Consider the following 12,961-nt stretch of genomic DNA (forward strand, 5'->3'; position numbering starts at 1 on the left):
AGTGGTGTTGTTGATGATAAACCGGCTGCGTGTATACCGATGCGTCCAACTTGTTATAATCTCTTCTGAAACATCAACAAGAACGGATAAGTCTACATTCTCACCAACCATTTTAAACCACCGCATAGGAGAAGCATCAGCAGGAAGCATGTATGTGTAACCCGTGTAAGAAAAACCAGCATTGCAATTCCTCCACATCATACATCGTGCTTCTCCTCAACATGTTTACCTCATCCTTATGCTTACTGTGAGACAAGAAAGAGCTTACGGTGCATGGAGTCAAGAAAAGCGTGCACGTACGGGAGAGGGTGGAGGATTGCTTGTCAAACGAAACCGCTTCTCGCCACGGCATCACGTACATGCAGCCAAAGTTTCTTGGAAACGTTCCGACTTTGCTTCGTGCGGTGTAACGCCTCGAATAGACCACACAGGCAATTCACGAAGCAAACCAACCAAACCAACCATTCAGCGAAGAAATATTGGAAGAGAAAGATGAAGAATCCTGGTTGAGCTACGCATCTCACCTGGGATCTCCCTCGCACAACGACCCGTAACGGAACTAGCATCGCATCTCAAGCAAGACAAGCACAAAGAAGGAGAGAGGTAAACCGCCCTGTGTACCATTCCATTTCCGCCGCCACCAATCACATTAACGGCATTTACCGATTTTGACAGTTTCTTCTTCTCCCCCTCCTCCTCCCTTTTTTCCCGTTTTCCCAATTTTTTTTTTTTTTTTTTTCAAGTGNTTTTTTTTTTTTTTTTGTGCAAGTGCGTGTGTGTGAGGTGTGTGAGGTGTGTGAGGTGTGAGGTGTGAGGTGTGAGGTGTGAGGTGTGTGTGATCACGAGATATTTGATGCGCCACGAGGTGCCTTTCCTAGCGTGGGTGTACTTTATATCTCATATTACCTTACACTGTCTTGTTTTTGTCTTGCTTGACTTGGTTTATGAACCCATGGCCAGACCGGCTACATGTAACGGTGCCCTTTGAATGAATTGGCTCCGTGGTGGATGGTTAATAAACAGCACGTCAAATGGGCAGCATGAAGTCCTCGGATTCATTCGGATTTGTATGCAACGCCGCGCTGTTCGAGCTATCTTGTAGGGCGAGAGCGCGCCTTTCTGATGCGTGAACGTCTGGATAAGGCAATGGCATGTGATTTCATTTCGCCATGGGGTTCTAGAACACATGAACCGAGGGGGCAAGGCAACACCAATAGAACTGTGCAGAAGAACAGCAACTGAAACAGAAACGAAAGGACCTCAGAGGTCGGCATGTAGTCAGTCGAAAGCATCAATCAGACAGCTTCCATGCGGTAGTAGCTGCTCTTGTGGAGGCCAGAGTAATACGGGCCAGGCCGGGAGCCGAGACACGCAAAAAGACGGGGTCCCGGAGGTGGGGGCCGGACCACGAGATATCAAGGACGGGGGATCAAAATGCATCAGAAGCAAGCTCGCATACATGTACCGAATATTCCAAAGAGGGGAGCCTGCACCAGTGCTCCTTTTACGAGCACGTACTACTAGTATGTGGATGATTATGAGCATGCCCACTCACTGTAGTATGAGCACCGCAGGCTGACGAGCAGGAAGGATTCCCCAGCGTTCGGAAGAAACCACTTGCAGCCCGGCTGTGAGAGCTGCGGGACAAGCAGAACGAGCGGACATGGAGACAGTGGGCAGCAGATTAGTATAAACTGTGGGACAAGGGGGGGCGTGTGCGAGGCAGGCCGATCATGTATGGAGCCCGTTTCTTCGCACGCTACAATGTCGAGTCATCGGCCGAAAGAATGAGAAAGAGAGAGGAAAGTAAAGAAGGGACGAGGAAAGCGCTGGGATAGACTTGACCCGAGAAAATGGAGCAAGCACGAGGATGACTCGGAGCAGAAGGGGGGCTGCTTAGACCTTGCAGAAGACGTTTTTCAGCCTGTCCTTTGTGTAGGGGCCAGGCTGCATGACGACAGCCGTCGACGATTGGGCCTCATTGGGCATATGTATGTCTATTGGGGGAGGGGGACCGGGTGTTGAGCTGGCGTTTGACGGAGCATCCGCATGCGCCCCGGACGTGTTTTTGTTCTTTAGCTTGTCTCTGTTTTACCGTGCATCAAGCTGGAGGAATAGACATGGATTGTATGATGGGCTTGATGATGATATTTTTCTCGCGTTTGCCCACCCGTTGCTGACGGGCGTTTTGAAGTAGAAGCGGCCAACGTGAGTGACGGGAAATCATCGTTGAGGTCCTTTGCGGTTGATACCCAACGGAACCCTAAGAGAATTCTCTCGGACAGGGTTGGGCTGAAAGATGTGAGGGAGAGTCAGTGAGAGTCTTTTAACAGAGAGCAGGCAGTAGTGGTGGTGGTAGCAGTCGTAATCAAGTCCAAATCCAGAGGGTTGGAGAGGCGTATGTACATGCATACATACATACGCCCCCTGCCCTCGTAAACACCAAGCTTCAATCTGAACAGCTGCTTGTGCTCCTCGCCATGGCGTGTCGTTAGTCCCTTCGAGGCTCTGGCCGCGTAGAGAGCGAGGCTGGCTGTAAAGCAAAAGAGAAAATTTTCATCCTTCGTAGGAGGCCAGCTGGCAGTTGAACAAGGACCTGCTGTCCAACGACGCAAAAACGCTGCGCTGTCCATTTCTCCACGGGTGGCGATGTTCAGGACAAAAGACTGCCAACCTGACCGAGCAAACACCAACCAAAACCTTACCGACCGTCTCTCAAGTGCGAAAAAAAATCAGTTCAACGTCCTCAAGTTTCAAGCCAGCCAAAAAGGCCATGTTTCACAATCCAGAGGCGACAACCCAAACAAAAGGGTGTGGCGCGGCGCCAACAGAAACGGGCAGAGACGAGCCGCTCCCCAAACTCCACAGTTGGGCTTGAGTGCTTTTTCTTCTCCTCAACCTTCTTTTTCGGTCTTTTGGCTTTCCATCCATTTCATTCGCGGCGGCTCGAGCCGGGCGCACTTGGCACTAAAAGACTAGTAGCAGATTTGGCCTGTGCTTCCACGACGTTGTTGGAAGGCGGATATCGAAAGATCTCTGGATTCCGGGTTTTCGACGTTTTTGCAGTCTCCCCTAACCCTGGTCCGAACGGGCGGGATTGGTGTTGGGAGGAGCACCGGTGACGTCGTTTACAGATTTCGCGTTGGGCTGCGTTCCAGTCATTCCATGGATCTCACGTCTGACAAACGAAGAGGAAGAAGAGAAAGGAAAAGCAAAGAGAAGACAAGAATCAGGGTTGTGACGGTGCGAATGGATGGGCGAGAGACTGCGTTCTCGTGCAGGCATGTGGCCGTCATCGTCATTGGGACCAGATGGACTTTTATCCGTTGGAACAGGAAGCCCGGGCTGTCGTCCTCAAACATCGCAGCAGTTGAGCAAACAAGAGCGACTAATATTAGCGCAGCTTGCACTGTACGGAGTGGCATCGACCATCGTCAAGGATCCCTGCTCGAAACTCTTGTCGCTGCATGAGACGAGCACGTTGCTATTCCCGTCTCCCTCTGGCCTGCCGAGCGCTTGTTGCGACAGCCCCAGCCGGCGCTCTGGAATTCCATATGTATTATCCCATAATGCGGCATCCGGAGTCGCATATAGCTGCCTACAGTACCAAAGTACACACCATACGACGCCAAAAACAAAAAGTTCGACATCTGGCATGCGACCCTTTGAATTTCACCCGTTTCCAGTGTCTTGAACCCCTCGCCTTGACCCCCCCCCCGTAACGGAACTAGCATCGCATCTCAAGCAAGACAAGCANAAGTTCTGCTCATCCTCATCAAATCCAAAACCCCCGCGCCCTCGACTGCTCCTCGTCTCGCGGTTCCCATTCGCCAGCTCGTTATCGCGGGTTGCTCTGGACTCGACGATCTGGTGGTGCGGCACCTCCGCTCCTCGGACAAGTTCGTCGAGAAACGAGCCAAAAGGCGCAGCCAGAGGGTCAGGCGGTCGTTAGCTGCCGCTGCACTGTGCCCCTATTCATGCACTAGAGGAGCAGAGCAGAAGCAGAAGCAGAGGAAAAGGTAAAAAAGAAGCCGACCAGCTCATGGATGGGAGCGAAGGAAGCTCCGGAGCATGCAGGAATGTGTCTGGAGCCATCGTCAATCAATCCATCAGGTGGGGAGACGAGACGCCCATGGAGAGCCAGTCGGGAGACGTCGAGATGCATGTATCCATCCATCCATGCTGTAGCAGTGGTACTGTCACCAAAGGTAAAGGTAGGTAGGCCTCGTCCTCCGTCAGTGAATGAGATGTAAACAAACCACAGCGGAAGCCTACTGCACACATACCACAGGTACATGTCCGATTGTCTGTACATACACATCTGCCAGGATCCAGTGATGCCATGTCGCGCGATATTCCAGCGTTGTGCTACTGCCGACTGGAGACGTAAACACACCACCATCTGCCTACTACCTACCCAGTGTCATGCCCTCGTCGCCATCAAATCACGGATCTGCCTCGTCTATCGAAATCTCTCCCTTGCGTCGCCGCTGCTGGCCTCGCCTCGCACAGACGCTCTCTCTTCCTCTCTCTCTCTCTAGTCTTGTTCTTCGCTGCCCAAGCCCCAGTCGAGCTGTCCGGCCTTTTCTCCTTTGGCTGGCTCTGGCATTCTCACCCGATATTCAGAGATGAAATGCCCGCTTCCCACTCGCTCAGTCTTCGTCGGCTGCCCATCGCCGACACAGTGCCCCCCGCACGGTCACACAGCGCCAGATCCAGTGCAGCGACAGCGCATGAGCCCCTAGAGCAGACCCCCCTGCCGCCCTCCAGCGCCGCTACCCCTCCCTACGGCACCCCCTCCAGCCCTTGCAAGCCTCTGGCCACCCCCCCGAGATGCCGCCCATCTCGCACTTACACACGCAAACCCGACCCTTCATCTTCGCACCCCTTGTACACGCTCAGTCTGTCCTCTGCACACACTTTGCGGCCATTGGATCAGCGACGACGGGGCGATTAAAACCTCGACGCAGCCGCTACTGCGCTGTCCGTTGGTCTCCCCGTCATTTCTGCTGCTGCAGGCGCAAGAAGACGAAGAGAGAGAGGAAAATCCTGTTGCCGGGTTTCATCCTTTATTATCCTGGCCCTTCGCTCTCAGAGAGGGGTTTCCATCCCATCTCCTCATCAACATCAACCTACGCTTTTCACACAGCGCCCGCCAGCGTGACTACGTCCACATCCGCGCCTGATCGTCGTCGCCTTCGGCGTCTTTTCTGCTTAGATCCATGCGCTAATCGATACGAGTCGGCCGTCTACCTGATCGTCCACCGCCTGACTGAACTGCTACCTGGTCGCTGCCTAGAACGCCGCACCCCGTTGATGCTGCTGACAGCTGCGCTCTCAACGGCGACTCGAGCGAACCCAACCCCCGCCTTCGTGCGGTTTCCTTGATCTTGCAACCTTTACTTACATCTTACCACTCATCTCCAATCACACATTCAGCTTCACCATGCCTGACAAATCCATGGTCGGCTACGTGGAGGACGTCGACGAGGACATCGGCAGCACCATCGGCGTCGAGAGCACCCGTCGATACGCCCGGTCAGAGGCGCCCAGAAGCCCTGAGCGATCCAACACCGGCAAGCCTCGAGGCGGCCGAGTCCTGCCAGACTCCGACTCCGAGGATGAGTCTGCCTCGAGCAGCAGCAGCCTCTCCGACTCGGACAGCACGCCCGCGCCCGTCGGCAGGGACAAGATGAGGCCTGTGCCGGCTGACCATCGACGCCCGTCGCACCGGGATCGAGACCATCACCGCCGCGACCCCCGCGATTCTCGAGACCCTCGTGGTCCCCGCGACCACAGAGCTCTTGACCGCGACCATCAGAGGCGGGAGAGGAAGCCCAGAGACGACGACGGCCACAGGAGGCCCCGGCCTCAGCCAAGGGACCGAGACCCCAGGGACCTCAGAGACCTCAGGGAGCCCAGGGATCCCCGAGACATCAGAGACCTCAGGGACGCCAGGGGCCAGAAGAAGACCCGGCCGGGTCCTCCCAAGCATGCCGCCTCTCAGCCCGTCGTCTCTCAGGCTGCGTACCGGAGGGGCCAGGTCGAGGATCCGGCTGCGTACGGGGTCCAGCAGCCTGCTGTGTCTGGTCAGCGGCCCCGTGCCAACACTCGCCCTGCGAGCTACTATGCCGGCCAGCCCCCACGGCCCCCTCTGGACATGGGCTGGGCTGGACCTCACCCTCCTCTTCCACCTGCTCCCGGGGCGTTTGGCAACTTCCCGCCGCCGCCTCTCATGTTCCCTGGCGGGCCCCCAATGCATCCTGGCATGCCGCCGCCGTCTCCCATGGGGATGGGCCCGCCTCCCTTCTTCGATGGCCCTATGGGCCCGCCGCCTCCACGAGACCATCCCAGACATCGTTTCGACGAGTTTGGCCGGCCTGCTTCCGCCATGGGCTTTGGTTCTCCTCCCGAGGCCATAGGCTACTTTGACAACGAGTATGACGACTTTGAGGAAGAGCAAGCTCAGAAGCATGCCCGCCGCCCTTCCCGCGCGAAGAAGGCGCCGCCGCCGCTACCACTTGAGGACCGCAAGAAGATGCCGCCTCCAGAATTCGCCCCCAAGCGTACCCAGTCGGCGCGGCCAACCGCGGGCGGCTTCAAGCCTCCGCCAGCGCGCGAGGCACCGCGGGAGCACCTGCGGGAACAGGCACGGGAGCACATCCGAGAGCAGCTCCGAGAGCGCCCGCAGTCCCGCCCAGCCCAGCAACGGCCGCCGCCTCCCTCGCACCGCCGTTCCGTGGGCTTTGTCGACCAGCAGGATTATGACGACGACTTCCTCGACGAAGAGGAATACTACCAAGACGTCCCTCCCAACCAGCGTCGCAATGCCCTGACCCGTCAGCGCCGCAGCAGCTCCGTTGCCTATGATCCAAACGGCTACGACATTGTTCCAGCCGGTAACCGAGGCCGCCGCGCATCCATGTACGGACCCGGCCCCCAGGAGTCTGGCGGTGTCAGCCTCGAAGACGACAACAGGTACTTTGATGCTCTGCGCTACCAGGAGGACGTGAGCGGCGGCACGCCGATGCCCCTGACGGCCGAGACGCTGCGCAAGGCGTCCAAGCGTGGAGAGCTGGCCAGCAGCCGATCCACCAGGAGCAGCGGCAGCCACGACGAGAGCGACTACAAGCGAAGCCACACCACCGGCCTCACCACGCAGTCCTCGGCAGCCCACAACGACGACTTCACCATCAAGGTCTCCGGCCAGGCCGTCGTCAAGGTCCCAGGAGCCCAGATCGAATGCGACGGCGGCGAGATTACCTTTAGCAGCAACCGAGGAGCCGGCGCCGGGCCTGGTTCCGGAGCCATGGGCCATTCTCGCGCTGGCAGCGACAAGGAGAGCACCGTCTACCAGCTCGACGATGCGCGCAGCTCTCGCATGGAACGCAAGGCGCTGCCCCATCGCCCCCGCGCAGCCAGTCAATCCGACGTCCACAGCCGCATCTATGCTCCGCTGCACGCCCCGTACGAGCATGTGCCGTATGATGAGCCCGAGCACTATGACTACGAGGCCCCCAAATATGCTCCCTACGACCCATCTCTTGCTGCTTCCAACTTTTATTAAACGTTGACGATGAAAAAACCAAAATGACGCCACTTGACGGTTTACGAAGCTAATCTCACGACTTACGCCATGATGAAAAAAAGTGCTTCTTCGTTTGTCTTGCTTCGATGTCGACATGCGGCGATATCGAACATTTGCTGTTACTTCCTTCTCGAACGACGAACTGAATGAGTTTCACCTTGATTCCTCCTCATCTTTTTCCTGCTTCTATTGCTTCTTCATGACTTTGGCTTATACTCCCTTACTTCTCTTCTCTTCCTCCACATCCTGTGCTTGTCTTGGTGGTTCATATACCCTGGTGCCATTCGCTGGCGGCAAAACATTTTGATACCCCCAAAAAAAGTTGGCGATGGGAAGGACACTGTGCGCTTTCATGGGCGGATATATATGGTACACGTTTACGGGTTCATTTCATCTCATTTCATCTCATTCCATCTTTTCTCTTTTCATTTCTCATTGGGCCTTTGTCTTCTGCTTGAGCACCGCACAGCCTGCAAGAGTGTCGGTGAGATCATCGGGATGGATCGGGCAAGCATGGAGGCAAGCTGGTCTGATCCTCCGGCCTTGCCGTTTGGGAGATGGCGCCGCTCTGAGGTCTGTGTCACGTCCTCGGGCCTGGACATGACGATGCTCAGACACACTGCCGTCTCCCTAGCGATGCACCATATGGAAGCTTGCGCCTGAAAGACATGTCAAGTCGAGGTCTATCTACTTCTGGGTTTAGCAAGTCTCAGTTCTTCTACTCTAGCGACGTTGGTTCACGAGCAAGAAATTATCGATTTGTTTGGTTTATCCATTTCTCATCAATGTTACGAAAGCGATAGAATGTACGAGCAACGGGGGTTCACAACCCCTTCACTCCCTCTGCCGTACACGAAGGGGGCTCTCTGATGTTCAACTGGCATGCTATTCCCTCACCCTGCTCCGACCTTTTCCTCCTTCCGAGACATGGAGCTTCTCTACTCTATCCCTCCAGGAAGAAAGAGGGCTGCGATTTGCGGACACGTGCACTCGAGCCGGACTCTGATACCCCTCGCGGCTTACCGTTGTGGGCTAGCACGCATAATGTGAGGAGGTGCATGCATGCATGGCTCGAGGAGGACGTGATACGATGGATGAGAGACAGGATGCTGCAGGGCAGGCGATGTGGCATGTATGGCTATCTGGGTGTTTGGATAGCGTGCTCTCGGAGGTATGCGGAGGGATTGACACGACTCTTTCACGACCCGATGACGAACGAAAAGTGTTTCTTTTGGATATAATGATGGATGGGATCGGTCCATGTTTCATTCTGCTTTATTTGATATTATAATGAAGATCTTGTCATTGTCTATATCTGGTGGCGCAATGAGTCGAATGCGTGTCATGTTAATGTCCACAGGCATGAAGCAGCACTGCATGAAGTACATTTCTTGTATGTATGCCCATCGTTTCATGCAGGGAGCCAGATCAAAGGCGGTGAATCACACTAGAAGACGAGCTGAGAAGCCTCCACGTATGCTTAGTGTGGATCACAGTGTATATATTCTCATGCTTTGTGTGCTGCAATTCATTCACGTGAATCCACGTTCACTCTAGCTCATTCAGTAATAGCACGACGGCATGGAAAGTACATACAGGCAAAGGTGTCCTACCCGAAATTTTACTTGGATATGTATGCATACTGTACACCTATGATGAGATGAGAGTGTGAGTGAGTGCGACGCTGGACTTGTTAAATCGAGATGCTTCGAATCCCCACAAGCTTGCAAAGTGGCTGCTTTTGCGGGAGGGGTGGAGTTTGACTGGAGAGATCGGAAGGAGTGGGGCGTTGCTGGGTTGCTGGGTTTTCGGTATGTTTACTGTACTTGTGCTATATTACTAATAAATCTGATAAGTATTTTCTACTTGTGTGATTCTTGTGTGGTGCGTTACCTCATCTTGATTGACGTTTTGCTGGTGCTGCGATGGGAGAGGGTTACAAGAAATTGTAGATGCGCGGAGGGCGTAAATAGCGGATGTTGCTGAGGAAGATGCATATGATTTCCATCCGGTTCAGATGAACGTTAACACCAAAACAGAGTCGGGTCTCCCATTCGCAGAGCAGCTGCTTGTGACATGCATTCGAAGTCAACGGTGATTGGCTGCAGCGCTGACGCCCTCGCGACACACACCCCCCAGCCACTGTTTTTTGCGGTTTCTGTAGGAACATTGAAGCTGACGGACGAAAGCTGGCCCCCCCCCCCCCCCGTTTCTGCTGCTGCACAGCTGCTCTGCGCCTCTGTTTTCATGTTTCTTAGCGCTGTGTTTTCACCCCCATTTCTTCAACGTCGGGTTCTGCTGGTGACGATATCGATTCCATTTGTTTACTTTCCGAGACAAGTGGGACTTTATTCTTGCTACTGCACTTTGTTTCTCAGGCGCGACTAGGTACTGAGAATTGAAAAACCGGTGGCTGGTAGAACACGACATCGTTCCATCCCAACCTCGGTCAAACCCACGCTCCATCTCTCTCGAGACAATCCCGCATTCCAACCCTCCGTCAAACTACTCCAATCGCAAAAAAACCATGGCGCCGACGGTGGCGAGCACCGGCACGCCGACCGTCGACTTCATCGACACCGACCAGTTCCCCGCGGACGGCCCCCTCATCGAGGGCGCCCGGCTGCTGGCCCGGCTGTCGAAGCGCACCGAGGATCCGTCCAAGGGCGTGCTCGACCCGCACGACATCAACAACGCGGGCTTCTTCTTCCTCTTCGCCCTCATCGGCGTCGGCTTCGTCGTCACGGGCATCTGGTTCTTCTTCTACGCCAAGAACGGCGGCATCTACTTCAACGACCACGACTGGGACGACTACAAGTCGACGGTGCTGCGCCGCAAGGGGCCCAACGGGACGATTCTGTCTGGCGCCACGGAGTCGACTGACCTGGGCGGCGGCAGCGTGTACAAGCGCTACGACGACCGCGACGATGACGACGACAGGCGCACGGCCATCACGGACAGCACCTACCTGACGGGCATCACCGCCGGCGCGAGCGACATCTTTGCGCGCGAGAAGCGCAAGAAGAAGCGCGAGGCGCGCGACGCGGAGCGCAGGAAGCGGCGCGGCGACAAGGGCAAGAGCACCGAGTCGTCCGCGGCGTTTGAGGGCGTCGTGGACGAAAAGGCGGAGCGCGAGGCCAAGAAGCTCCTGCGCAGCTACCGCCACGAAAAGGCCGCCCGCGTCGGCGGCATCAACAAGGAGGCCGAGGGGTCCGAGTGGGAAGGGTCGACCAACGCTGCCGAGTCGTCGGTGGGGGCTACGTCGGAGCTGCTGCTGCACCAGGAGCCTACGCCTACGTCGTCGCCTACCAAGACTTCTGCTGCTGCTGCTGAGGCTTCGCCTGAGAAGAAGCCGGCCAAGAGTGGTATCCGGAAGGTGTATTCGACTGCGGACCGGAGGGAGAATAGGGAGGCGGAGAGGCTGCGCGCGGAGGCGCGGCGGTTGAGGGCCGCGGACAAGATTGCTGCGCGGGATTTCGGGTACCAGAGGGCTGCTGGGGCGGTGACCAACAGCGAGCTGAGCGAGAGCCTGCTTTCGGGCTCGGGAAGCGGTGGTGGCTCGACGACGCTCGGGGAGAGCATTCCCGAAGAGGATAGCGAGCTGGGGACCAAGAGCTATCATCATCCTCTGCCGGAGTTGAAGGAGCAGAGGAGGAGGGAGAGGGAGGAGAGGAGGGCGAGGAGGAGTAAGAGTGGGTATCGGAGGGGGAATACCGAGGAGACTGATTTGTAGGGTTGGTGTTGAACTTACAGTTGGCTCTGATGAGCTGATTTGATGAGTTGAGGGGATGAAGGGGAGATGAGTATTACGCGGAACGGCGGAGGGATATACGGGATGACGCTGGTGGTTTCTGCATTTTGAATGCGTCCTTGCTGCCTTTGTTGGCGTGGTATCGTTGGTTTCGACGATTCTTTGATTTGATGGTTTGACGATTGAGTGGACTATGATGGGAACGGAGGCGGAGGGTGTGGTTGCTTTTCTTTTGTTACGCAAACGTCTTCACGAATCTGCTTGTTGTGAAGGCGACGAGTCAAGGTGGTTTACGTTGGTAGCTTTACGAAATCAGTACTTGTATGAATGATACGCAATAGTTCGTGGTTCTATCAGCTTTTATAGTGTCTATTGATCTTGTCTAAAGATGTGCCCAATTCTTCAAGAAGAGATGGATGCCATTCCTAGCCATTAGGCTCTCTTATTCTCCCTTTCATGATCTTGCATGCAACATGTGTCCTCCACGACAAGTATAACTCTCATGATTTTACAGACAAACTTGTGACCTCCACGTCTAGTATAAGTTGGATTTATCCAGGCCAGCGGAGACTATTCTTCGATTCAAGATGATATAGGGACCGTAATTCTTTTTTTTTTTTTTTTTTTTTTTTTTTTTTGAGAAAGATGCTGTTCTTATATCCCCCTTTCTCCTATCGTGCTAGCCGGTGGCGACGGTATGTCAAAGCCGCATCTTACGTGTACGCGTAACGCGGAGATAATAATTACAGTATTAAGGTAATTTTACCTTTTTTTTTTCTTTTTTGATCCAGGAACCGATTTGCTCACAGTGTCCGTCCTTTGCCGTGTGTTTCGTCTGCTTCTGATGACATACATACTACTCGTAGGTGTGCGAGCTATTGCGGGATACCGAACATGCACAATCGGCTCCCCTGGTGATCTGGCCGCGCTTTGCAGGCATTCGATGACTTGGATGCTGTAGATGATTCTTGTGGAAGGAGGAGGAACAAGAAAGGCCATGCATTGGTTTCGTCCAAGGGAGCTTTCTGGATTACGCTTGTTTGTTTGTTTATTTGTTACTCACCTCATCTCACCTATTCCGCAAACGAAGAGGAAGGCCAACCTTCAACCTCATGTTGCGGCGTTTCCATCCGATGCAATCAGACGCGGCTATGAGCTATTCATAGCACCATCTTACCCATGCCCAGTGGATTCCATGGTTCCAATGGCACGCATACATGTAAGCCTCCCGGGGGGCCAGGGAGTGCATTGACAGTCACAGCCCTGAGGCGGTAACGATACAAAGCATAAGAAGGGGCTTGAAACTCGCCCGCGGGCTGAGAGCCCAGGGTGAAACTGCAGGGGTTTTTAGGTGTCTTTTGCCCTTTTGGTACGGAGAAAGTATTCCATGTGCGGATCAATTTAGGCGCCCTGGTGGTTTTATGTTGCTTTGAATTGTATTGAGGGAATGGGTTTGATTGTCTGGATGATGTTTCAACTCGGGATCGAGGGATGCAAGAGATGCGATGAGTTGGAGTTGGGATCTATGCTGGCTGAGGTGTTGAATTGTCGCTCACGAGGCTGCCTTGCCTTGCCTTGCCTTGCCTTGCTGATGCTGCTTTGTCGGGTCAGGAATCCGCATT

At 54.8% G+C, this 12,961-nt stretch overlaps 4 protein-coding genes across 4 annotated transcripts; 3 read left to right on the forward strand and 1 right to left on the reverse strand.

Moving 5' to 3' along the window:
- Positions 1-3,072: 3,072 nt before the first annotated feature.
- CCMA1212_008075 (uncharacterized protein) lies at positions 3,073-3,285 on the reverse strand (the record flags this gene model as incomplete). Its single annotated transcript, XM_073705225.1, has 1 exon — positions 3,073-3,285. One exon carries the CDS (start codon positions 3,283-3,285, stop codon positions 3,073-3,075), a length of 213 nt encoding a protein of 70 aa, XP_073556024.1.
- A 1,348-nt stretch (positions 3,286-4,633) lies between these two features.
- On the forward strand, positions 4,634-4,957 carry CCMA1212_008076 (uncharacterized protein; the record flags this gene model as incomplete). Its single annotated transcript, XM_073705226.1, has 1 exon — positions 4,634-4,957. The coding sequence occupies one exon, from the start codon at positions 4,634-4,636 to the stop codon at positions 4,955-4,957; it is 324 nt and encodes a 107-aa protein (XP_073556027.1).
- Positions 4,958-5,446: 489 nt separating this feature from the next.
- On the forward strand, positions 5,447-7,567 carry CCMA1212_008077 (uncharacterized protein; the record flags this gene model as incomplete). Its single annotated transcript, XM_073705227.1, has 1 exon — positions 5,447-7,567. The coding sequence occupies one exon, from the start codon at positions 5,447-5,449 to the stop codon at positions 7,565-7,567; it is 2,121 nt and encodes a 706-aa protein (XP_073556026.1).
- Positions 7,568-10,115: 2,548 nt separating this feature from the next.
- Positions 10,116-11,321, forward strand: CCMA1212_008078 (uncharacterized protein; the record flags this gene model as incomplete). Its single annotated transcript, XM_073705228.1, has 1 exon — positions 10,116-11,321. One exon carries the CDS (start codon positions 10,116-10,118, stop codon positions 11,319-11,321), a length of 1,206 nt encoding a protein of 401 aa, XP_073556032.1.
- Positions 11,322-12,961: the final 1,640 nt, after the last annotated feature.

This window comes from Trichoderma ghanense (assembly GCF_004382785.1).
Source record: "Trichoderma ghanense strain CCMA-1212 chromosome Unknown scaffold_11, whole genome shotgun sequence".
NCBI lineage: Eukaryota > Fungi > Ascomycota > Sordariomycetes > Hypocreales > Hypocreaceae > Trichoderma > Trichoderma ghanense.